At 44.7% G+C, this 25,575-nt stretch overlaps 2 protein-coding genes and 1 long non-coding RNA gene across 7 annotated transcripts in view; all 3 read left to right on the plus strand.

Annotated features, from left to right (window-relative positions):
• The first annotated feature begins 2,427 nt into the window (after positions 1-2,427).
• On the plus strand, positions 2,428-16,522 carry ak1 (adenylate kinase 1). 3 transcript variants are annotated; one of them, XM_064307256.1, is made up of 7 exons: positions 2,428-2,578; positions 11,016-11,058; positions 12,231-12,266; positions 12,972-13,135; positions 13,498-13,614; positions 14,156-14,347; positions 16,111-16,522. In XM_064307256.1, exons 2-7 carry the CDS (start codon positions 11,052-11,054, stop codon positions 16,177-16,179), a joined length of 585 nt encoding a protein of 194 aa, XP_064163326.1. In that variant the 5' UTR covers positions 2,428-2,578; positions 11,016-11,051; the 3' UTR covers positions 16,180-16,522. The 3 variants fall into 3 exon arrangements, with proteins under 3 accessions (XP_064163326.1, XP_064163327.1, XP_064163325.1); XM_064307257.1 differs by having other exon boundaries at positions 2,490-2,578; positions 11,019-11,058; XM_064307255.1 differs by lacking the exons at positions 2,428-2,578; positions 11,016-11,058 and adding an exon at positions 11,660-11,726.
• Positions 16,523-16,852: 330 nt separating this feature from the next.
• On the plus strand, positions 16,853-17,536 carry LOC135238987 (uncharacterized). Its single transcript, XR_010325234.1, has 2 exons — positions 16,853-16,920; positions 16,990-17,536. It is a non-coding gene; the product is annotated as an uncharacterized LOC135238987 (long non-coding RNA).
• Positions 17,537-23,130: 5,594 nt separating this feature from the next.
• The window catches only part of eng (endoglin), a 53,023-nt gene continuing 50,578 nt past the window's right edge, over positions 23,131-25,575 (plus strand). Inside the window, exons 1-2 of one of the 3 annotated variants that reach the window (XM_064309557.1) lie at positions 23,131-23,210; positions 25,162-25,385. In XM_064309557.1, the coding sequence (XP_064165627.1) occupies positions 25,331-25,385 (55 nt within the window). In that variant the 5' untranslated portion in view covers positions 23,131-23,210; positions 25,162-25,330. Of the gene's footprint in view, positions 23,341-25,161; positions 25,386-25,575 lie in introns of all 3 variants that reach the window. The other 2 variants (XM_064309558.1, XM_064309556.1) reach the window with 2 other exon arrangements.

The following is a 25,575-nucleotide window of genomic DNA, read 5'->3' on the forward strand; positions in this document are numbered from 1 at the left end:
TCCTTCGTATGATGAACACGACCCCCGGCCTGGGTGCGCCGTGTCACTGATAAAAACACAGAACACACCCCCAAGCACATATTTAATTTCAGATTCTGTTCAGCCAGGTGTAGGTGGACTTCAATGAGAGATTTTCTCAATAAATCCATTCAATTGATCACTTGAAAAATATAAATTAATAAATCAAATTTGTCAAAAGTTATTATGCAGGTATGTAGTTTCAATGTTAGCACCATTTCCAGTGGGCAGCCATTAAAAATAATAATGTACATACCGTATCTATTGATAACTTTTCATTGTTGTCATGGTCCTGTTTTCCTGTCTGTGTTTCCCTTGTTGGGCCGCCAGATGGTGGCACTTCTGTTTTGTGTCCTGCTCCCTCCCTGTTAATTGTATGATTGTTTTCAATTGTCTCGTTATCCCATCATTGTTCCCACCTGTGTCTTGTTATCCCCTCCTTCTGGTTTGATTGTTTTTTGAGTTCACCTGTGTCTTGTTACCCCTTGTCTATTTAAGTTCTTTGTCCCGTTGACTCGGGTGCTGGTTCCTTGTGTTTGTTCCCAAATTCTGTTTGTTGCAAACCGTATGTACCTGCCTGTATTTTGTTCCTGACTTGTGTTTTGTTTGACCTTCCCTTGTGCTCTGCCTTCCCGTGTTCTGCCCTGCCTGTGTTTTTGAGTTCCTGTTGTTTTCTGTTTCATTAGATTATTTTTTGAGTTTGTGTTTTTGCCCATTGTGGCCTTGTCTGTTCCCTACTTGTTTGCCTGTCGTGTTAGTAAAGTCTTTGTTAATTTTCCCTTTTGAGTTTGTGTTTTTTTCCCTCTGCGTTTGGGTCCCCCCTACCCGTACCGTGACAATTGTAGCAGAAAATGTCATTCATATTTATATTTTATATATTATCACATTATGCTTATGACTGGTTGTATGAAACATAGGTTTAGCATTTACACAGTGATCATACTATAGGTTAGTATTACATAAAGTATACTGTGCAAAGCACATGGCATCAAACTGATGCATTATGACAAATTATCAAAGATTATTTTAAAATGAGTACTATTGCAGATTAATGGTCTCCTGTATCAGTTGGAACTGTAGGTAAGTTGCAGGGTACATGATCTGTTTGTAAAATATATGTGTAAGACCAGCGTTGCTGCCGTTGGCTGCAGGTAAGCCTTTTAGGGATTCCAGTGAGTCACAGCCTGTTGGTGAGGTTGGAGGTCTCGGTTAGCTGTGAAATCCGACACACCCTATATCTAAATGCCAGTATTTACACTCTGTGCATTTCCCCATGCTTTGAGTCACTGCAACTACCTGTCTGTGCAGCTCTACGTGAGACGGCAAGATTAAGTCCCTGTGTTCAGCTTAATCTTTTGAGCATGGGTGTGTGTGTGTGTGTGTGTGTGTGGTGTCTGTGTGTGTGTGTGTGTGTGGTGTCTGTGTGTGTGTGTGTGTGTACGTGTATGTGGGTGTGTCTATGCATGTGTGTCTGTGTGTGTGTTTATGTGGGTGTGTCTGTGCGTGTGTGTGTGTTTGTGCATGTGTGTCTGTGTGTGTGTATGTGGGTGTGCCTGTGCGTGTCTGTGTACACTCGCATCTGTGTGTGTTTGCATTAATTTTATCTTGTGCACACAAATGCACATGAGTGTATGTGAATGCGTGCATGAGAGTGTGAGTGTTGTTGCCATGAGATTGTGTGTGTGTGTGTGGGTGTGTCTGTGCGTGTGTGTGTGTGTATGTGGGTGTGTCTGTGCGTGTCTGTTTGCACTCGCATCTGTATGTGTTTGTATTAATTTTATCTTGTGCACACGAATGCACATGAGTGTATGTGAATGCGTGCATGAGAGTGTGAGCGTTGTAGCCATTACATTATTGCAAATATCTCAGATATAATGTCACACACATATTTGTGAGTGTAACTGTCCTGTTTAGAAGCCTGTTGGAGTTCCTTCTTCTTTAGGCACTTATTGTAGCACACCAGCGGTGTAAACAATATCGCTCGTTATTTCCCCAGAGAGCCTACTGTTTGCTGTGAAGCGAATGAAGCGGTATCTCTCGAGCTCACACTCAAAAAGGGTTAAAAATAGCCCGCTGGCTCGCAGCGCGCCGGACACTGCCCAGCTCTCGCGTTTCCTCCCACAGCCGCGCCGCGATTGGCCGAGCCCCTGTTAAAGGCGCAGCTTCGCTCCTCTAATCCCTCCCAGCCCCGCTCCCCCGCTCCCCCCGTCTGTCCCAGCCCCCCCTCCCAGCGCGAGCCGACGCACTGCTCCGGCAAGCCGAGCGGAAAATCGGAATGTGGGGGGGGGGCGAGCGGGGAGGGTTCGGCGACCTCCGGCAGTGACGGAGAAGACACACTCCCCCCCCCCTCCTCCTCCTCCTTCTCCTTCTCCTCCTCCCCTCTTCCCCCCCTCCTGCCTGCCTCTCTTTCTCCCACAATGCACCGCAGCTCGAGCTGCCTAACGCTCTATATAAAGGCTGGGGGGGGGAGAGAGGGAGGGGTGCCGTGGAGAAGGGACACACAGCCGACAGAAGGGAGCCAGGACAGCAGCCTCAACGCGCAGCGCCGTCACAGAGAGAGGTCAGTACCGAGGACAGAGAGGAGGAGGATGGGAAGGGAGGATGAAGATTACACGCATAAACAACCTGTCATCCTTGCGTTAGGGGTGCCGGTGGAGAAACCTCCCCGGTGACAGAGAGAAGTGGGCAGGGTTCTGCGTTAGACTGCGCGGAGGCACCAGCACCGCTCCAGGCTTATTACGGGCTTTTCCGTGACTCGAGTGACTGGTGGAGGTTACGGGGAGAACCGGGGTGGGGGTGGGGGGTGGGGGGTGGGGGGGTGCAGGGTGCTCAAATGACATCGTCCGTACACTGCCAGGGAGCGCAAGAAATTTGTCTGAGCTAAACGGTGCTGCATGCTGCTCTTCTCTCTCTCTTTCTCTCTCTGTGTCTCTCTCTCCCTCTCTCTCTCTCATACTCACCCTCTCCCTCTCTCTGTCTCTCTCACTCTGTCTCTTTCCCTCTCTCTCTCTCTCACACACACACTCTCTCTCTCTCGCTCTCTCTCACTCACACACACACACACACACACACACACTCCCTCTCCCTCTCCCTCTCTCTCTCCCTCCCTCTCTCTCTCTCCCTCTCTTTCTCTCTCTCTCAGTTCCGCAGCTCGGGGGCGGAGCTAGCGAACGTGTGCGCACACGCTCAGGTGTGGCCCCACCGTTTTTCTCATCCTGAGTACCTGTCAGAAAGGTGACCCGGGGTTCTGCGGAAGTGCACAGGCTGTATTTCGTTTCTGCAGAATTCGGCTGGTTCCCACACCCAGGCCAATGCACAGGAGAACGCTCAGGCTAGGATAACAGCAGCTTTGTGTTGATATGGCACTATGGCAGGATTAAAAGTTTCCTAGTTTAATACAGACGTGTGCAAGACGTTTCACTGGTGCTACATCACGCAGTTAAACGTTCAGTGTTAAATGAACTCTTACAGTGCAAATGTGGGCCATGTAAACTCTATTAGAGTTAAATTAACACTGGATTTTTGCTGAGGAGGATAGTTCATTAATTCATACAAACGTATGAAATTGACACACGCATGCATGCATGCACACACACATGCACTCACTAGGGCTGTCAAAAAATATTTGAAAATCTTTTTTTTTTTTAAGTTCGAACCTAAATTTGAACATTCGAATATTAGTTTTGGATCCCGCGTTTTGCAATAAACATGAATATACAGGCTTTAATTTCATGCGGCGAATCATGTTCATGCACGCAAAGTTCATTTCCTGTGCTAACGTTACTTCCTCTGTCAACAAAAAACGTTCTTCCCTGGATCCAGAGCAAGTGGATTGTCTGGTTTTCCTTGCCAATAACCTTCCGTGATACTTTCAGCTCCATGGACACCTAATGTTACTGGTCAGCTAGCCTCGCAAGCCAGTCTCTTTTTTCCACTTCGTTCAACAGGCCTGGTCAGCTAACAATTTAGGCTAAATAATGTACCCATGGCAGGCTATGTTTCCTTTCTGTTCTGAAGATTTTGATAAAAATTGGATGATGAAAGAAGTTAAACAAACTAAACAGAGTAAGTAATTTATGTTGTTTTAGGCTACAGTTAGTTTGAATAGTTTTTGTGTTAAGAAATAAACAGGGATTTCCTATAAACAATCATTTCCCTATTATTGTGATTAATAAATGCTGAGTTGTGGCAAATTACATCCATGAGGAAGTGATTTATTCATTTGCGCATTAGGCTATAGAAACTGCAGGGGGCTCATTTATAAAATGAACTTGCGTGCATACGCGAAGTGAAGACCTGACGTAGAGCCACAACCGTTTCCACGGTCAAATCGAGTCATGTTGGAATTTTATAAATCACTACTTTGACGTTATTTTCTACGTACGCGTCACAAAGTTGATCTAAAATACTTTTTATAAATGAGGCCCCAGATGTAGTAACCTAGTATGAAAGTTCACCGATGTCCTCTATTCTACTGCCCGCTTGTGGAAATAATGCGCAGGCCAGTATTTATAAGCTAATATTCAAACTCAATTTCATGGCACTTTTGACAGCCTTAGCACTCACTCACCCAGTCACACTCATCCCACACACACCACACACCCAGCATGCAGCGTCACTCACATGCATGCCATCACACTGCACAAACACACACACACACACACATGCATGCATGCAGTCACTCACATGCATGCACACATACACACACATGCACGAACACACACACACACACACATGCATGCACGCAGTCACTCACATGCATGCATCACACACACACTCACACACACACACACACACACACACACACACACACAGTCATTACTCCCATTCGTAACTCTGCATGCTGTACTGTGCTTCGCCACTCCCAGAGCACTGAAAGAGCCTATGATGTCATTAGCTGGTAATCTTCGTGCTCCTCAGTCCGTCAGCACATACCGACACGGGTTGGGATCATTACTATCTCATCACTGCCCCCTGCAGAAGTCTGGGCATACTGCTACACGACACTGCAGTCCCACCATGCAACACTGAACCAACCAACTGCAACAGTCTCTACGTGCCACCTGCATAACCACTGTAAACACTGCACAAACACTGCATAACCACTGGGAAAACTCTGCATAAACGTTGGACAAAACACTGCATAACCACTGCACAACCACTGCACAAACACTGCATAACCACTGGGAGAACACTGCATAAACATTGGACAAACACTGCATAAGCACCACGTAAACACTGTGCAAACACTGCGTAAGCACTCTCTGCACCGAGAGACACTCTCGTGAGTCAGAACAAGCGAAGACGAAACAAATGACAGTTCCGGAATTCCCTGTTTGTCAGCGTCGGCTGCGGCCCTGCAGACGGCGAGCCCTTGCGGGAGACACAGAGCGCCGAAACGGAAACTCCACTCAAGCGTCCGGCCGGTAAAACCGCCGCCCCCCGGCACGGGGCGTCCGTCTGCGACGCTGGGCGTGACTCGAGCGGACAGCTGTCCGCGGGACGGGGTCTTTATTTAGTCTCGCCGCGTGACCCGAGTCGGCCATCGGGCGCCTCCCTCCGCCCTCCTCCAAAAGGAGCTAACCTTGGCTGGAGGTTTCCCGGGGTCAGGGTGCGTGTTTCTTGCGGGAGACCGCCAGAGCGGGACGGGTCGGTTTCTCGCTGGAATCTCACGCCCTTTCGACAGAAACCCCCGCAGCTTCGTGAGAACTGGTTTCCTCTCACGCTCCTGATAGGACGGCGCCTCATGGTCCGTGTTTCCTTGCAGCTCCGATAGGACACGCCTGTGTCACAGGTTTCCTCTCACGCACCTGATAGGACAGCGCCTGTGTCACAGGTTTCCTCTCACGCTCCTGATAGGACAGCGCCTCTGTCACAGGTTTTTGGCGCACTTTGTGTGTGCTAAATAGCAGGGCGTGCTATGTTCCCTTTAAATTTAATCACGTGGACAAAACGACATCAGTCGCAATGACCACTTCTCCCTCACTAAAATATGCTATAGACAGAGACAATTAAATCCGATAGCAGAAGGTCTTTAAAAATATTTTGTTCTTTTATATTAACATATCAATATTTATGTAATATTAAACGCATAGACACATATGTTCTACAGCGGTGTTTCTCAACCCTGGTCCTGGGGACCCACTGCCCTGCATGTTTTAGTTGTCTCCCTGCTCCAGCACACCTGATTCAAATGAATGGGTCTTATAGTCCATGACGCCTTCTAGCAGAGCGATTGTTGGCACGAGGCCCAATGGCGTTCAATTTTGAACTCATGGTGGGATAGTGTTTGGAAGCGATGAGCATTACATTACCTTTATGAACAATGGCAGGGCTAGAAAAGGGCATGGTCCCCAGGGCCAGGGTTGAGAAACACTGTTCTACAGCAATCCGTTGAACTACGGCACATTGAGCATTACATAGCAAGTATGCGTGATATGTAGAGTCAACGCTCGTGGGGTATTTCTTGCATTCCGTTTGTCTGTTGACATTGACAGTTACGAAACGCACGTTCCTGCGTGCTGGGCTGGCGGACAGGATCGCGCACGGCTCTGAGCGCCGCGCGGTCTTGCACGGCGGGTGATGATGTAATAAGGCGGTCAGGCCTGGTTACTTAAGAGCGCGACGGAGCCGAGCGGTTTCGCCACGCGGCTACGCTAGCCTCGGCTAATCTTCCGGTTCTTTCTCCCTCTCGCGGGCGAGCCTGGAGAGCCGGGGGCTCACCGGGGTCAGGACGCAGCACTTAGAACAGTGGCATGGAGCGCCGTGTGCATGCTGGTCCTTATTCCAGCCTCAGATCTTGATTATATAATTAGTTCAATTATTTGCTGAATTAGGGGATGCAGGTTTGCACATAATGGTGACCCGACGTCTACGGTGACCCGCACTGTCCAAATAAAAATGTGCTTATATTCTGTGCTTAAATGCATATGGCTGAATGAGTAACTGGACTCAATTAAGGCAGCATTAATTGGTTGGAATGAAAACCTGCATACACACGGCCCTCCATGATATAAGGTGTGTCTCTTTGCGACCACTGATTTAGAACATGCCAAGGAGCCCGGATAGCTCGGACGCGGCTCCATAATAGGCCAGAGGAGGGAGCCGCAGCTGGGCAGGCTGCTGACTCAGGGCTCGCAGTGACATTTCCAAAGACCACGGGGTCAGCGGCGCAGCCATAAACCAACCGCGCGACAGACGGAAAGAGAGAGAGAGAGAGGGAGAGGGAGAGAGAGGGAGAGAGAGGGAGAGAGAGAGAGAGGGAGAGGTCCGATCAGCGCTTCAGGCGTTGCACCTGCCGCTGACACTCCGAATGAATCAGGAACGGAGACTTCCATACTAAACGCGGCTCCGCACGTTTCGTTCAGGCCTGTGCTCTCTGTGTTTGTGAGAGAGAGTAAAAAACGTATCAATATGGCGTAGGATTCTGGAGCGTAGAGACGGCAATGGCGATCAGCAATTTGGCCCTCAGAAAACAACTTTTCTTGCTAGCGTCTGTCATAGATGGACTGCTCACCTAACTGTTCCCATTTGTTTACATTGTGTGTAGTATTGTAACCCTTCTAGGTGTAAGACCACAAAATATGTAATTACGATGTTCTTGAGTGAACATTCTAATGCAGGCGTAACAATCACTGCTGGTAATGGAAAGCAGTTGACTTCTAGAACATTGACTTAGAATTTTGAAGAAAAAAAATTCCACAAATCATAATCTTCAAAGGGTTAAACGGAGTACTTAGTGTGGTACATTATGTACATTAGCAATAATGCCCCACCCTTCAGCCTTTGCAAGGGCATGACCTTGGTGTGAAGATTGTGGGGCGGGGCCATTTCCCGTACAGTTTGTGAGCTGTGAGCGTTATATCAGCACGCATTTATAAAGGAAGGTCTCTAAGGAATGACTGAATCTAGGGAACTGCTAGATTAACAACATGGATGCTTTCTGACACACTGAATGCAATTTTAGCATAGTATCACAGTTAGGTTTGCAAGCGAAGTTAATACACACCATTCACAAGAGACTAGTTAGCAGCTACGGTTTGCAATCTTGGAATGCGCTCCGGGTGTTCAAATGATTTTAAACAGACTATGATATGAAGGCACACATCAAAAAAATCTATTTGTTTTCATTTTTAATCAATGAAATATTGACCTTTGGCTTTTTCAACCGACATCTGACACTGTGAACTGCTCTCAAGCTCTTGAGGACATAGTTCTACATGGATGGAGTGATGTTCTCTGTCCCTGTGTGTTTGGAAGTGTGGTCTCCCGTGGAAACGTGGCAAGGACGTTCTTCACAAGAACTCAAGTCCAAACTCTCAATACTCTCGGTACAGATAAACCCATAGACTGAATAGAGGGAAGGTTGTTGTGACATGCCATTGGCCAGTAAATAAATGCTATTTAACTGAAGAGGTCCATCATAAATACTGGTTCATGACTGGGTTGGAAAATGCAATGCGGTGTGGGGCGGGCACTTGTTCAGTGAGACCTGTTGGACCGGAGCGTTTCTCAATGAGGGGGGGAACAGTCCCAAAAAGAGAAGCATTTCACTCTGGGATTTGGTCATTATTGGAGAGGACAAATCAGGTATTTCTCAGTATCCCGTGGGATGTGTCCCTTGCAATTTTTACAGTTGTGTACTACATTCATCATCATCATCATCATCATCATCATCATCAGATTCAGTATTCAATATTGAAAAGGAAATTAAGCAAAATATTTAAAAAGCAAAAAAACTGTGTAAAGTGTTGAGGTGAGGTCAACAGTAAGTAACTTATACAGAACTCAAAGGGAGCATTCAGTGGCCTTGTGCCCAGAGCTCTGCTCATCCACTCCTGGCCTGAGGGGAAGCTGTCTCCATGGTGACGCGACAGCGCGACACATTCTCACGGTCACATGACTCGGGACACGCTAGCCGAGATTGGCCCGGTCCGGCTCGCGTTTCACTTCCCATCAGGGCCAGCTGTAAACTATTTGGGGGCAAAATTAGTCTCTACTGGAGGTCTCTTTTTGAGTTAAATCCCATTCCAGGCACTGGAAGTGGGGTGGGGTTTTGTGACTGGGGCCTGAGGGCTGGGGTGGGGGGTGGGGCGTGGGGGGGTGGGGAGTAATTTGGGGTTGTGATTGTGGACGAGACCGGCGTGGGGTATCAGATGGAGCGCTAGGCGATGACCTGAAACCTAATACCTAAAACCTGCTGTGCTCGCCATGCTGCCATGACGGTGTCCCCTCCCCTCTGCCAGCCTTGGGACACGCCCACAATATTCTGCAGTCGAAATCTGCCTTTGACTCTGCGGTGAGCCATCTGCTGTGCTGGGGTGAAAGGTCAACCCTAAAAACAGCAACTGATTTAACTGATTTAGATCCAAGAATCCAGATGAAGGGGCGAATAATCTGTGTACTCACCTGTTTTATTTGCTTTAATCGTATACATACACCCCCCCCCCCCCACACACAGACACACACACACACACACTCACAAACACACACACACACACACACACACACACACACACACACAAACACCCTAATAATTCCTATTACTAATGCAAGTGGTTAACATGGCATAGTAAAGCTGGTACTATAAGTGGCCTGGTATGACAGAATGGAATTAGGCAGGTGTAAGACCTAAGACTTATTTTGGCTATTTTGGCCGTTGGAACATTTTATGATGTCCACAGCTGTCTAGAATTACTGGCTTAGCCTCTGTGTTGGATGGACTTCACGCCTGGTGCGTTGAGTTTTATGGCACTTGTTTTCCCTCAAGAGGATGTGTGCGCCAGTTGCCATTGGTAATCTACTCACATACCCTCACAGTTTTAGGGTTGTGGCAGGGGAGGGGGTGCGGCTCCTTGACTGCTAATTTGGAATTTCCTTTTCATGCAGGGGACTTTATGCCAACCCCCACCCTGAAAAACTAGTGTCTTGTTTGTCCTAGAGACAGACATTATGTCAGTTACACGGTTCATATTCCGATTCAAATTCCAATATTAGTCACGTGAAAAAAAGTTTATGTTTTTCTTCTGCGTGAGCGCAGATAACGCAATAAACAATGTAGGCAATGAAAAAAGAAACACTATACAACTCAAATAATAACAAAACTTTTAGATACATATGCCTACAGGACCATATACAATGTGCACCATAAAAAGCTGTTCACTGTAAGACAGCTAGGCCTGCTATGCTATCTCCTAAATGAGCTGGTTAAAGGAGAGGACGCCTTCCATAGGAGTGATGGTCTATAGCGGTTTGCCTGTCTCTTGGGAAGCCTTCTTTCCCGATTGGCTGTGGATGGGTGGCAGTGTAGCACAATGATTTGGAAACTAGGCTTTTAAACTTAAAGGAAGTGGGTGTTGATTGGATCTGACGCTGCCATTGTACCCTTGAGCAAAGTACTGAATCTAAATTGCTTCAGTGAATGCCCGGCTGTCTGTATTGTTCAGATGGTAATAAATGCACAAATAAAATAATCTGCGTACGTTGCTTTGAAAAATAGCATCTGATAAATTATGAAATATAGTGTATGTAAATGTACAGCGGAGGCTTTATGTGATTGGAAACTAATTCATTATCCTTTTGTATTGCATTGAGTTGTTTCCTACATCTGTAGTTTCAAGTTCTACTTGGAATATTAGAGGTTTTCGTTCCAGAAAAGTTTTTATTTGTTTTGTTTTTCTGTGTTTTGTAAATTTAAAATGCTTTGTTCTTTGTGGTTTCTCCCCAGTAGTGCTTTATTGTTAAGTAGGGCTATATTAAAGGTATGGCACATTCAGCCACCATTAGTGCTTAGTGCTAGGATTACATAACGTGCCGTAGCCTCTACTAGACTTAACATATGTGGTAGAGGTTTCTCCCTTTTTACGTTTTAATGCAAAATGAAGCTGTAGCAAAGTAATGCTATGCCATTACTGTGTCCAGCCAAATAAAATAATAACAACCAATCCCTCTCTCTCTCTCTCTCTCTCTCTCAATCTATCTCTCTCTCTCTTTCTCAGCAGTTGGAAGTATACCTTCAAACCTAACAGATCATCATGTCAGGTAATTATCTGATTTATCTTCTCTGAGCGGTTTCTTATTCTCAACAGTGTTATATCTCTGTAACCTGGGCTGTTACATTGTGTGTCAAAGACGCAGTGTCAAGAACTCTATGGTTGATTTACCTTAGTTTATACCACCCTCTTGTGGTAGAAAATATGTACGCCAATGTAATACTCTAATACATACGCGCATGCGCGCGTGCACACACCGATTTACTGGGACCTTATCACACAAGCACTGGACCTTAATTCTGTACTTCAGTACAATGGTGTCATTTGTGACATGGAAATTGAATAATATGAAGACTGGTGTGTTCATCTACAGTACACGGACACTCATTGTCCACATTCATATCACTTTATTTAAATTTAATTTTAATTTTAATTTTTTTATTTTAATTTAATTTAAAGACAGTGCAGCGTAAGCTGTCAAAATAATTACCACGTGCCAGAGCGATGTCAAGTTTTTTTTCTTCTTCTTTTGAAGCAGTTTAAAACGACTGTATTGTGGTTAACAACCGTTTCCATGGCAAGGCGGTGTGTTATTATCTGGTCAGAAGACGACAAAAGTCCGATACAGAGTAGCTGAGGCAGAGTTTTGTCCGAACGTATCGGCTATGGGACAGGGCTGTTCATCGAATGTGTCAGTTCATCCGTCGGAGAGAGAAGGTAGTCCACTGTGGCTGAGCAGTGCGGCAACGGGAGGACTGTGATAAAGTTAGCTTGCTGTTTGAAGATCAGCTTTTGTTTCATTCGCCTGCTGCCTTTTATTTTACCATTTCAGTAATGTCTAGAATGCAGGCTGCAGACTTGCTACATCTTGTCGCGGGAGAAATGGTAAACGCATCATTTGCAAGCAGTTTGTTTTCTCGTTGATGTTGACATTTCCGTAAAGTAAAGTCAACAGCATCTTAAAAAACTGTCAACTATTCACCCTGTTTACATTGTCACTATTGAGCGTGTCTGTAGATTAAAGTGTTCACAGACACGTCTAGTGCGTAGGCAACACAACACACGGTTCTTTGACGAAATATTTTTGAATTCGCCGTCTTTTGCGGGAATGAGCAGAGGGTGCGCGTATCGTTTCTCTTTTAAACATTCAGCAGTACACTGTGAATACTTGTCTGTGAATGTCGCTTACAGCTTTGTGTCTATATATTATGTTTCTTTCAGATAAACTGAAGAACGCCAAGATCATCTTTGTTGTGGGTGAGTCAAAATGATTATACGTGATATAAAATTCATATTTTTGGTACTTTTAGTATATTATGTTGTTATACTTTTACATTTAAAAAAATGGTGTAGGCGTGTAGGCAACTTAAAATTCTTGTTTACAAATGAATTAATCACAGTTGCTTGGGTCCCCTTTATTCCTTGTTATCGACAGACCTTTCTATTTCTGTGATTATTAATTAAGTTATTCGGAAAATGCATGACAAAACATTCATACAACTTCTCATATTCAGATGCGCATGTGCACAATTCCTGAACAAAAAATGATCACAGTAACATAGTCTCATGGCATTTCCAATGGGAGTCTACAGGTTTTTTATGTTGTTAAAACAGTTGAAATGAGCAGAAAGTTAAAAAAAAAAAGAAAAGATCAAGTACGTAAAAATTGATGTGAACAAATTAACAACAGGCAAAGTGTTTGCTCAAATTAATGTTCCCTGAAAATCTGATCCTTATTTATTTCAAACCCCTCCTCTCTCTCTCTCTCTCTCTCTGTCACACATACTTTCTCTCTCTCTCTCTCTCTGTCTCTCTGTCTCTCTCTCTCTCTGTCCCTCTCTCTCTCTCTCTCTCTCTCTCTCTCTCTGTCCCTCTCTCTCCCTCTCTTCTTCTCTCTTCTCCCTCTCTTCTTCCTCTCTCTCTCTCTCTCTCTCTCACACACATACACACACACACTCACAGGTGGTCCTGGCTCAGGGAAGGGCACCCAGTGTGAGAAGGTGGTGGCCAAGTATGGCTACACCCACCTGTCCTCAGGTGACCTGCTCCGCGCGGAGGTGGCCTCTGGATCTGAGAGGGGCAAACAGCTGTCCGCCATCATGCAGAAGGGAGAGCTGGTCCCCCTGGTGAGCAAGCCTGCCCATCAATACACCCCCCCCCCCCCCAGGTCACCAGCATGAATCCAGACAATTCTTAGGTTCGGTTATAATCGATTTGCCTCCTGAAGAAATTTATTTTAAAAATGTATATGGCTGCCCCAATTAATCATTCCTTTAAATACACCGTAACACCCATTCAGGAATACTAGCAGGGGAAATCTTTTTTTCCTTTCAAAATAATTGGCAATATTTTGTGCCCAGTTACAAATGAACTAGTGTGTATTTACTGTAGTTTGTCCTGTGCGGGAAGTGAGTCATCTCTGCTGTTTTCAGGAGAGTAGATCATGTGACTCTTTGGTCACGTGACCGTCCCTTTTTTGCTTCCGCAGGATACGGTGCTGGACATGATTAAGGAAGCCATGATCGCCAAGGCCGACGTGTCCAAGGGCTACCTGATCGATGGCTACCCCCGCGAGGTCAAGCAGGGCGAGGAGTTCGAGAAGAAGGTACGCGCCGAGAAAGAGAGGGAGGGAAATTTAGACGGACAGGAACACACTACATGTCCCTGTTATTTTAGCAATCATCTGCGTTCATTTGCTAAAATACCGCGAAGATATTGTTTACTTTGGCGATACATAAATGTGTAGTCGTGCCGTTGAAGCCTGTCTGAATCTGGATGAGACAAAATCTGAGAATCTGAGAGAAAGAGAGAGAGATTAACCTCCGAAGACCCGGCAGTTCATTTTTGTCCCCTGTAGGGGACCTGGGTCCCTGGCCTTAATCTCAAGAATCATACATTCTTCTGTGCTAAAACGTACGCTACATGGCTCATTCAATAAAAATGTTACATTTTTGAAAATACTTTCACTGCAACGAGAGCAAGACACTTGTATTATGTCAAAAAAAACTTTGTACTCGAAAAAAAACTTTTCTGCCTGGCCTCTGGAGGTTATCACTAAATCTCCGAATTCGGTTCGGCCGTCGGGTTGCCGTTTCGTCCCGGCGGGCTCACACGTGGGGGTTTTCGCGTTTTGGGGTGTGCGGCAGATCGGGGCGCCGTCCCTGCTCCTGTACATCGACGCCAAGTCGGAGACCATGGTGAAGAGGCTGATGAAGAGGGGCGAGACCAGCGGCCGGGCCGACGACAACGAGGAGACCATCAAGAAGCGCCTGGACCTGTACTACAAGGCCACGGAGCCCGTCATCGCCTTCTACCAGGGCCGCGGCATCGTCAGGAAGGTGAGCCGCCGCCGCCGCCGCCGCCGCGTCTTCCGGAACGTTCCGTTCACGTCCGTTAGGCAGTTAGCACGCGCTCGTACGCAGGCCGAGAATATACGGCAGGTTATAGATAAAGCGGGAATAGTCCCTGAACCGTATTTAACATAGTACTGCACACGATTCTCTATTAAAGCTCTGCTGCAGACCAGGGTCAAATGTCTATTTGTTTTGGATTCAAATACTTTTCTACGCTTTACTGATCTCGTCTGGTGTATTGGAACCAATGAAATACTCATATTGGCAGGCTCAGTTACACCAGGCAAGATCACTAGAGCACAGAAAAGTATTTGAATCCAAAACAAATACGTATTTGACCCAGGTGTGCTCTACAGCAATACGCTAGCATCGTAGCGGAGAGGACAACTGGTGACAAGCAAAAGCACTGGAACAGCAATCAGAAAGTGCCCCAGCCATAGAGCCCACCAGGGGGCGATAAATCCCAGTTAGAGCCGCATTGTGGGTGCGTTCACTCACCAGAGGTGGACTCTCAGGTCGCTCTGAAACATATCTGGCGGCTCAGTGAACACTTCCCTATAACGGCCTCCTAAGTGAAGGAACGCTGTACACTACACCCCAGTAAAGGTCCATCCATCCATCCATCCATTATCTATACCCGCTTATCCTGAGAAGGGTCGCAGGGTGTGCTGGAGCCTATCCCAGCATGCACTGGGCGAGAGGCAGGAATACGCCCTGGACAGGCAGCCAATCTATCGCAGGGCACACACACCATTCACTCACACACTCATACCTATGGGCAATTTAGAGCCTCCAATTAGCCTAGCCTCCATGTCTGAATGACTGTAGGAGGAAACCGGAGTACCCGGAGGAAACCCACACGGACACGGGGAGAACACGCAAACTCCACACAGAATGCAGGTATATACTCCAGGGTTATGGTACACAGGTGTGCAGGTATATTCCCTGTGTCGAGGTGTGCAGGTATATTCCCCTGTGTCGAGGTGTGCAGGTATATACCCCTGTGTCGAGGTGTGCAGGTATATACCCTGTGTCGAGGTGTGCAGGTATATTCCCTGTGTCGCGGTGTGCAGGTATGTACCCCTGTGTCGAGGTGTGCAGGTATATTCCCTGTGTCGAGGTGTGCAGATATATTCCCCTGTGTTGCGGTGTGCAGGTATATTCCCTGTGTCGAGGTGTGCAGGTATATTCCCTGTGTCGAGGTGTGCAGGTATATTCCCCTGTGTCGCGGTGTGCAGGTATATTCCCTGTGTCGAGGTGTGCAGGTATATTCCCCTGTGTCGCGGTGTGCAGGTATATTCCCTGTGTCGAGGTGTGCAGGTATATTCCCTGTGTCGAGGTGTGCAGGTATATTCCCTGTGTCGCGGTGTGCAGGTATATTCCCTGTGTCGAGGTGTGCAGGTATATTCCCCTGTGTCGCGGTGTGCAGGTATATTCCCTGTGTCGAGGTGTGCAGGTATATTCCCTGTGTCGAGGTGTGCAGGTATATTCCCTGTGTCGAGGTGTGCAGGTATATTCCCTGTGTCGCGGTGTGCAGGTATATTCCCTGTGTCGCGGTGTGCAGGTATATTCCCTGTGTCGCGGTGTGCAGGTATATTCCCTGTGTCGAGGTGTGCAGGTATATTCCCTGTGTCGAGGTGTGCAGGTATATTCCCTGTGTCGCGGTGTGCAGGTATATCCCAGTGCGGGTGTGGCCAGCGTGTCTGCAGAGGTCTGCTCCTTATGTTATCACCTCTCCGTCTCTGCAGATTGACTCCGAGGGCTCTGTGGACGACGTGTTCAGCAACGTAGCCAAAGCCATCGACAGCTTGAAGTAAAGCCGCCCCTGCGCGAGGAACTCTGTTTTTTTATTTTTTAAATTTTCCCGCCTCAACGATACGAACTGCTGACCGACGGCCGGGGGCCGACGCCGGGCCTCGGAGGCTCATCTCTGCCTTAATTCGAGCGTCGCTTCGACGCCGGAGCGCCGTTATCCTGACTCCCCCCCCCGGCCCCGCCCCGTCCCGCCGCTCCGCCGCCGAGGACCGACACCTGCGCACCCGTCATCTGTCCGCCGTCGCCCGCTCCCCCTGTTCTCTCTTCTCTTTTCATAAAAGCTCTCTCACTCCATCCCTGTTCTGTGTCTGCCATTAAAATGCCATCTTCACGTCTCTGACCGAACACCCTGACTCCCTGGGCCTGTCTTTGATGGATCTGTGTCTGGAAATGTACAGGAGAACCCCACATTAACTTACAGGTGAACCCCACAGTAACATACAGGAGAACCCCACATTAACTTACAGGTGAACCCCACAGTAACATACAGGAGAACCCCACATTAACTTACAGGTGAACCCCACAGTAACATACAGGAGAACCCCACATTAACTTACAGGTGAACCCCACAGTAACATACAGGAGAACCCCACATTAACTTACAGGTGAACCCCACAGTAACATACAGGAGAACCCCACATTAACTTACAGGTGAAAACCACAGTAACATACAGATGAACCCCACATTAACTTACAGGTGAACCCCACAGTAACATACAGGAGAACCCCACATTAACTTACAGGTGAACCCCACAGTAACATACAGGTGAACCCCACATTAACTTACAGGTGAACCCCACAGTAACATACAGGAGAACCCCACATTAACTTACAGGTGAACCCCACAGTAACATACAGGAGAACCCCACAGTAACATACAGGAGAACCGCACATAAACCTACAGGGGAACCCCACATTAACATGCAGGAGAACCCCACAGTAACATACAGGAGAACTGCACATAAACCTACAGGGGAACCCCACATTAACATGCAGGAGAACCCCACAGTAACATACAGGAGAACCGCACATAAACCTACAGGGGAACCCCACATTAACATGCAGGAGAACCCCATATTAACCTACAGGAGAACCCCACGTTAATGCAAGCCATGCGGGATTTCTGCAACACACATTTTCAAAGGATTTATGTCAGTCGAACTCGTCCCTGGTCCACACTTTTTCTTCGTCATTCACTGCCTAATTGACCAATTAAAATAGTTGGTTACATAGTTCATTGACCTTGCCTGGTCTCTTGGGTCTGAATTTTTTTTATTTTTTAATTGGAGTATTTTTAAGAGAAAATCGGAAAATTAAACTCTGCGGACTCTGGCTATCCACGACCAGGGCTGAAAATCACTGACTCATGTTGTTGGAATTACGTATTATATGCGGTATGTAGCCAACTGACATCTTGGTGGACAGCACACCCTCTATGTCTATATGTCACTTAACATATAAACTATGCGAACGAAGTCTCACTCATGCTAAAGGCAACAAACATGCAAAGTGCACTTAATCCAAAACGCAGCAAATATTTGGTCAGTCTCGTTACCTGTGCAACTTGAAACGTGAATTGAAATGCCAACTGTACGTTGCTTAAAGCAAACGATTGTTCTTTGCAGAAGTAAGCTAGGTCACATAACTGCAGTATTGTACGAGGTAGTCTTACAACCTGTAATACAGGCCAAGTTAGTTTTCAGTTTTTTACTGTACCGAAGCAGAGCCTTTACAGGGAAACAAGTGCGTTGGAATGTAGAATTTTATATTGTTTCCCTGTATAAGTTGCTCTTTTGCTCTTTAAGATTGTTATGACTCATTTATATATATTTTTGCAGTATTGATTTCATGCACCTTTATATGATTAGAACAATGTGAATGTTATATGAGGATACGTGAACATAGCCTTCATTTACAAACACAAATTACTAAAACATTTTATCATTTTAAACTGGGTCAAAGCAGATTTGTGCATCATTTTAATAACACTGCAGTATATGTTTATTGAATGCATAAATATTCATATTTACACTTGATAGGATTACACGTTACACGTAATAGGTTACACGTTAACACACTTTCCACTGTCTATTCTTTTGCATGGACAGAACGAGAATGCAAAATAAGTAAATAGTGCCCTCTACTGGAGAGTAGCTTGCTTAAAAGAGGAAACTTTACTTCTATGAGTTTCTTAAAGTAATTACAACTACTTCGCAAAACAGAACATGGTCTCTGCATGCATCAAAGCAGCAACTGCTTGGGACAAACACATATAATCAGTGTACTTGCCAGACTCTTATCAGTCTCTGTACAAAGCACAAGTGGGGTAAACAAGCATCCGTGCATGCGGCGTTGCTAAGAAACACTTCACCGTTGAGGTTAATACGATGTTGAAGTGCTGCCACCACTCCAGCGGCCTTGAAATACAAAATTTGTTTCTGAACTACTTTAGATGATTTCAAAAGCTTATTAGGGGTTTAAAAAAATAAAAAAAAAATCAACGAAACATCCTGTTACTCACAGTGACAATAAACTAACTGCAGAACAGGCACTTTGAAAAGATAGCCGGCAACAATGTGAGTTGCACTGCTCTTCACTAGCGAACGCATACTTGTAGCATGTCGCTCACAATGCATAACATCCGACTTACCCTTTTGTAGTTTTAAGAATGTATTTCCCCCCTTTAATTATTTCCAGTGCTGGCACATAAATGTTGTTATGGCCAATACCTACACCGGTTCCCCATTAATACAAAACTATACTAAAAAACACAGGGCTAACGTACTCTCGTAATCAGAATGTTTCTGTCAGACATTTTCCTCTTGATATCAATGACACTGATGCAGGATAAGAGAATAGCTATTTTGATCAAATAGAGTTGGAAAAAAAAATTGATTTTATTATGAAACAGAATAAAGGACTCAGTTCTTTGTGGGGTTACAATAACACAAGTGCTTGGATGCAAACATTTAACATTTGAGTAGGCTACATACTATTTGTAGCTTACTACAACAACAGTATAATATAAAAGATGTTAATTGAAGCATTTCGTTTTAACGTGTCATACCCAACATAGCATGTTATTCTGTGTATTTGGCCACTGCCATATGAGAAAGAATGAATAAATAAAATATGGTATGTGGCATAGCTAGGGAGTAGGGCTTTCCATAGTCTCTTGAAAGGTATACCACCATTTAGGTGCATATGGATAATAACACATTTACTCCTAAAATAAATGCATGACAACAGGTCACTACGAAACAGAATGCACACGAACTACAGTTCAGTTCAATGTTAAGTTCAAAAACTGAAATTAAGACCTGGTCATACACTAAATAACTTCATCGGTAGCTACAAAATGTGTCTGGCGCATTCTTTACGTGTTCAATGAACTCTCGGCGAACCCAACAGACTACGAAGATCAGAGCACAAACACATCTGAAAATTCTAACTTCTTGGCACGAGCGCTGAGTGCGGACTTCCTTCATCTCGAGCCTCACGAAACGGCATTCCAGAAAAATCTCTGGAAGCTCTTTCCTGCGGCAACCAGTTGCTATCCTCCAAGGTCCTCTTCAGGTCGATGCTGCGCCCCCCTCCTGATGAGGAACAGGAAAAGGTGCTTCGCAGAGAGGATGTGCCGACTGGAAAGGATGTACGGTTATGAAACAGCTTCTATAAGCATGTTTTCTGCTATTAAACAGCGTTGCCAGATGCGTCGTTGAATCCCCCAAAAATATAACTCAGACACCCCCAATGTACAAATGAGTTATAGAAAAATCTCTCGACTTAAGTCCCCAAACATAAATGTAAAATCTTTCGCCTATCATATTTCCTGCATTTCGATCCTGCTTTCCACACAAGTTCTCTTTCAAATTCCTACATTTGGGGGATCTGTAAATGTCTTCCAGCATGGCAACCCACCAAGAAAATAACTATTTGTGCAGGATACTTGACCTGACTTCCCCAACAAGGAAACCAAAGGGGGGCAGGGTCATTTCCAAAGTTAAGCTGACCTGGGGATTTTCCAAGTTGAATTCTTCCAATGATAAAGCCGGTCCGATATCGAGTGGTCCTTAAATGTCAACAAACAGATAAGGCAAAACTCACGTTCTGCAGCCGACAGTGGTAAAATTCATTCCGATGGTTCACACGGTCTGTGTTCCATTCTCTTCTATGTCGTTACTTTTGTTACCCAGTTAGTCTCAAAAATATAATTTGCATGTGCAAATCCTTAAAGATAATCGGTAAACCGGTACGTGGCGTAAAACCTCAGTTTTAATGAAACACCATCAAAAATTGATATAAGCTGACTACAGCCTAAAAACCATTTTGGAAACCCCGCAAAAGAAAGACCTGCACCAATCTGAACTCATGTAAAATATTTTATTTCTAACCGAACTAATCAATATCTAAGTCTCCTACAGCAATGCGAGATTGTATCACACATCAGGTGTTTTATATTGCCTTGGAAACGGGTCAAAAACACGCCATAAAATAAAAATAATGGACTAAGAGCATGCCACTGCATGTCATTACATCTAATTGAGACAGTTAACTTGCAAAAATGTCAAGATAATTAGAGGTTAGTGAGCTGTACTTCAAACTACAGGTTATCTCAATATCAAACGGTGAATGTTCCCCCCTTAAAATATCACAGTCAGACAAGCAGACCAGACGCATTTGTTGCACAGCTGTATGACGTCATCTCCATTCTCTTTCAGCTACAACTGTACATATTTGCGAAACTTCATATGGAAATGAGCCGTTGCCATAAACCAGCAACACTTGTTAACATATTCATCACAACAACGTCATCACTGAGGTAAAGAGAGTAACTATTTCTCTTGAGTTTAACTGTAGGCTATAGTATCGATTGCAGTGCTGTCCACTGCATACCCACACACAAACACACGCACACACACGCACGCACACTCAGGCCAGACTCTAGCCCTGAGGAAGCCTGCTGGTTGGCGCGTGGACACACGCGCAGTCGCTGATGACATAAGAAGCGGTGACGCTGTCGCAGAGCCCTGGTCTCTCTCAGCCTGACAGACGGTGGCCGCCGGCCGCAGATCGTTTCCTGTTATTGAACTGCTTAGATCAACAAAGCGGAGGCTCTCGGAGAGCGGGGAGGTTGGGCTGGACGCGTCGGCTTCACGGCGGCTGCGTACGTGCCGTTATACCCGCCCGAGACGCGCCATAAGAAGGGCGTCTGTCTGCGCTGATGAATGGCCGGTGCTTCTCAGCCTCCTCAAAAGCATGACTATGCGCGGAAACCAGACCAGCGCATGTGTCTTATGCAATCAAAGACTGTTTATTTATCACATTTCGGTTATGAGCCCTGTATTCACTTCAATCGCCCTTGACAGGGGAGAGGGGGTTATACATGTCCAAACAACCACCTTCCCCGGGTGAAATATAACCGCAACAAACAAATAACCTTTCGTATTTACCCGTCTGACATTCAGCTGCTCACTTTACTGAAACATTAAGCAGGAAAGTACAAAAGGTTATTTTTAATGAATAGGCCAACTTAATATATATATATATATATATATATATATATATATATATATATATATAAACATACGAGAATATATATATATATATTCTCGTATGTTTCAGGTTGTATTGATCTTGGTACCGGATAGGCCCAAGCAGTATTACTGACTATCCATTCCCCACGTGAGAATGTAGTTTAGGGAAACACACACGCGCGCACACCCACACACACACACACACACACACACACACACTATATATATATATATATATATATATGCAGGCTTTTGAAGTGACACTTTTTATGTGACCCTGAAGAACACCAGGTGCTCCATAGGCATCAATCGTTGTTTATTATGTAGCCACTTTATAAAGGCTTTTAAAACTTTTCTACACAGCAGAGTGCCTTAACTTTATTTGGAGGTCCAAGACCTACAATATTTTTAAAAATGAAGAACCTGCCAAAACAAAAAGTTTATACGCCATGTTTTAGATGGTGTATAAAAAAGATACATATCATACAAAAATGGTCCTAAAATTTTTTCTTTTCTTTTATCATTTCTGTTTCCGCCTGAAAATAACAACAGCTATCCAAATGAAAACCGTAGGCTACAAATTAAATATAAACAGCCTGGCAGGTTCCAATTCAGTAAACTCAGTTCCCTGTTTGTGCCACATGCTGCTCATACATTCAATGGTTTAGAAAGAAATTTTACGAGACAAAGGCCGAAATGTTGCCATTACGTTCTGCAGCATCTGAAGCTGTATTCTTCCTCACACAATGATTCACGCGTAGCCTAAAACTCCGGGGGTCGACTGATTGAACTACAGATAACATTAAGTACATTTTCACTCAATGTATGGTGTGAAATCTGAAATGGAACAAGTCTTCGGGAACTGTTTTGGCGTTCCAAGTGTGTTCCGAATTGCAGCAATAACTAAACTATTTTTATTTTAATTACATGTTGTACGGCGCTGGACAATTCATTGTGTTGCATTGCCTGCATTTGTCTCAGGGGGGCGCTGTACGGCGTATTCACGTTCTAGCTCTACAAGGGTATGAGAAAGCTAATGTAGGCACTGTTCTATCTTCCAAATACGTGAAACACACCGCACGTATCGAGGTTGTCTGTTTATGCCTAAAGTAACTATAACTGCAGAATTAAGACTGAGTGGTAATATTGATCTCGGACAGTAGGCTACACAAATAATAACTTTATGGCTGGTTAATCAACATAAAAAAATTCAATATTGTGATACACGGTTGTTTAATTCCGTTGAAAAAATGTAATTAAATTAAATATATATAAAGAACGTTTAAGTGACAGCTATTCGTCACATACAATTAAACTGAATTAAGCAAAAAAAAAAAAAAAAAAACACACACACAGGTCCACTGATTCACCCGTTTCCTTCCCTCTGCGAGTTTCGACCAGGGGTAACGCTACCGGACATCTCTCAGTGACTCCCATTCGACAGCGCGTGCTGCTCCGGGTTGGCCCTCTTTTCCGTGTGAGCGCCTGAGAGACCGGTGGGTGGGTGGTACAAACGGGAGTCTACCGTCGCTCCGTCTGTAGATTAACTTTGAGAAAAGGACCGTCCTTTCGCCTCCGTGCGCGCGGATTTACAAAACGCCTGCTTGGGCCGTTCTGCTTAAGGATGTAAGTTTCATTTACGGTTTTATTTCTGTCGTCATACCAATGACCGCTGTAATTATTAAGAACAAGAGCGAACACTTTGCGGTAAGCCGGGGTCATGAGTGCGAATTGTTTCACTGAGGGATAAAAGGTCGTGAAGAAGAATACGGATTGTATTATTCAGTTCTCTTTGGGGAATATTTAGTTATACTTGTTTTGCAATTTCCTGACCGTTGAATTTCGGAACAGCGCAAACATGCCACTGTGGATAATATTACGTTTGAAATCTAACTTGAACATAAAAAAATCACATATGTATTGTGTTTCCAAAGAAGTAGTTACATCTGTTTCGCTTCAACACAAACGTGGGCGGTTTTGAAACGGCACATAAGGTATATTTTCCACATAGGACTAATTCAATAAATTGATATCCTAAACGTGCTCTCTTATGACACGATTTTCTATTGACACGGTTGGGTTATTAATCGTTATCTATCTAATGCATATGGACTACCCATTATATTAAGACTATCCTATCTCAAGGATATGTACGAAATTTGGTTTTGGGAAGAAGTTTACTTTTACTTTTGCTGGCGAAAAGTTTAAAAAACCCTTTCCAGTCACTCTACATTGATTAACATAACAAGAACGGACCACCTAGCTTATCAGATCTCTTCATTGTAATATTATTTAAAGAAAACGACGCCATGCCGTTTCCGCATAAAGTCGGCCAACACTTGTTGACCACCCAGTAACCCCGGCGCTCTGGGGCCCTTGGCACAGAATTGAAAAATGAGAGGCTGCTTGTGAAAGCACAATGGTCGCGTTATTGGTCGTTTTAAAATGTAGAAATTAAATAAATATGCATTAGGCATACATTAGAAAGATTAACCTATATTAGTATTTGGTTCCGGACGGCAAATACGTTTTTTAAAAGGTAGAGGGAACAGTTTGAGAACACTTTTTGCCAAAGTTAGATAATATTGCATATGCAGTTTACGACTTTCCCTCTCACAGCTAGGAACCTGTTTCCGACGACTGCAGTTTGTGTTTTTTGTTCATGCTATGCGTGTGACTGGAAAGTAGTAAAATCTTAATAATGAAACGCACCGTTTCAACTCTTGGTTACTTTTTACGCACGCAATACTAACAAAGTCATGCCCCCCGAATGCTCTTCAACCTTCTTCGCGGGAGGATACCTTTGTTGTCAAACAAGGAGATAAATCATAATTACGGGAATGTGTATTGGTCGCAGTTAAAAAAAAGATATTAAAGAGGAAAAAAGAAGAAAACAGTTGGCTATCCCTGTGCTGTATCGAAGACAAGGCTGACGCATGCTGTGATTTTGAAAATAACACCACTTATAAGTAACCTATCTCGCGACGTTGGTCATGAACATTACTGTAGTTTAAAAGAAAGTAGAAAATTATAAATAAAATAAAATCTGAATTCTCCAATTCCGCGTGCGTCTATATTAATCGTTGTTCCTATTGCCAAAGGGTATTTATCACTAGCTAGTTGAACTGGTCCTTTGATCGCGCAGTAATTGCACTTAATTTATTTTAATTATCCTACAGAAGTGATTAAACCGTTGATTATATCGAAAATAAAGTTTATATTATATTATATAAGTTTCATATTCATCAAAGTTTCTCGAAATATTTGAGATCTCGGCGCACTTCATATAATCTTTCTGGAGAAAATAATTAACAATAATGATGACTAAGATTGTTCATGATTTTTTGAGGGGCAGGGGGTGTGATTCAAAACAGGAGTATACGAGCTATGAAACACATATATCTGTTGTATGGATAGACTGTCATTCGTGCGCGCCTCCTCCAACAGCTACCGAAGACGTATCAAGGCTGGATTTTCGTAGCTACGCCTCACCATCGGAACCACATCCACAGTCACTGTCACGCTGTCTCTCGATTGGCACGTGTCGTCTGCGTCCTGAGCTCCTTGACACCGGCTAGAACCAACACCTCGCTCTCAACCTCCACGAACGCGCGTGATGGAAACCGCCGGCATTCTGCTGCTACTGTTACCACTCACAGTCGCGACCTCAGGTGAGTCTATTGGGTCTCGCGCTTAGCATCTGTAGATAAGCAGTGTGTGGGGCCAGCATACGTATCCTTTGTTTGAAAGTGTTTGACTAATGTTTAATGAAGACTAAAATACTGCTTCATATAACTAGGAAATCCTTTTTAAGCAATCATCTTTTATGAGCACACAAAAGGAGCCATGCATTTAAAAAGG

This window comes from Anguilla rostrata, chromosome 14 (assembly GCF_018555375.3).
Source record: "Anguilla rostrata isolate EN2019 chromosome 14, ASM1855537v3, whole genome shotgun sequence".
NCBI lineage: Eukaryota > Metazoa > Chordata > Actinopteri > Anguilliformes > Anguillidae > Anguilla > Anguilla rostrata.

Excerpts from the sequence above, each read along its gene's own strand:
- ak1 (XM_064307255.1), top strand. The coding sequence starts at position 11,675 with ATGGGACAGGGCTGTTCATCGAATGTGTCAGTTCATCCGTCGGAGAGA. Across the intron at positions 13,136-13,497 it reads AGGGAGAGCTGGTCCCCCTG|GATACGGTGCTGGACATGAT; the intron begins GTGAGCAAGCCT and ends TTGCTTCCGCAG. Across the intron at positions 14,348-16,110 it reads GCCGCGGCATCGTCAGGAAG|ATTGACTCCGAGGGCTCTGT; the intron begins GTGAGCCGCCGC and ends CCGTCTCTGCAG.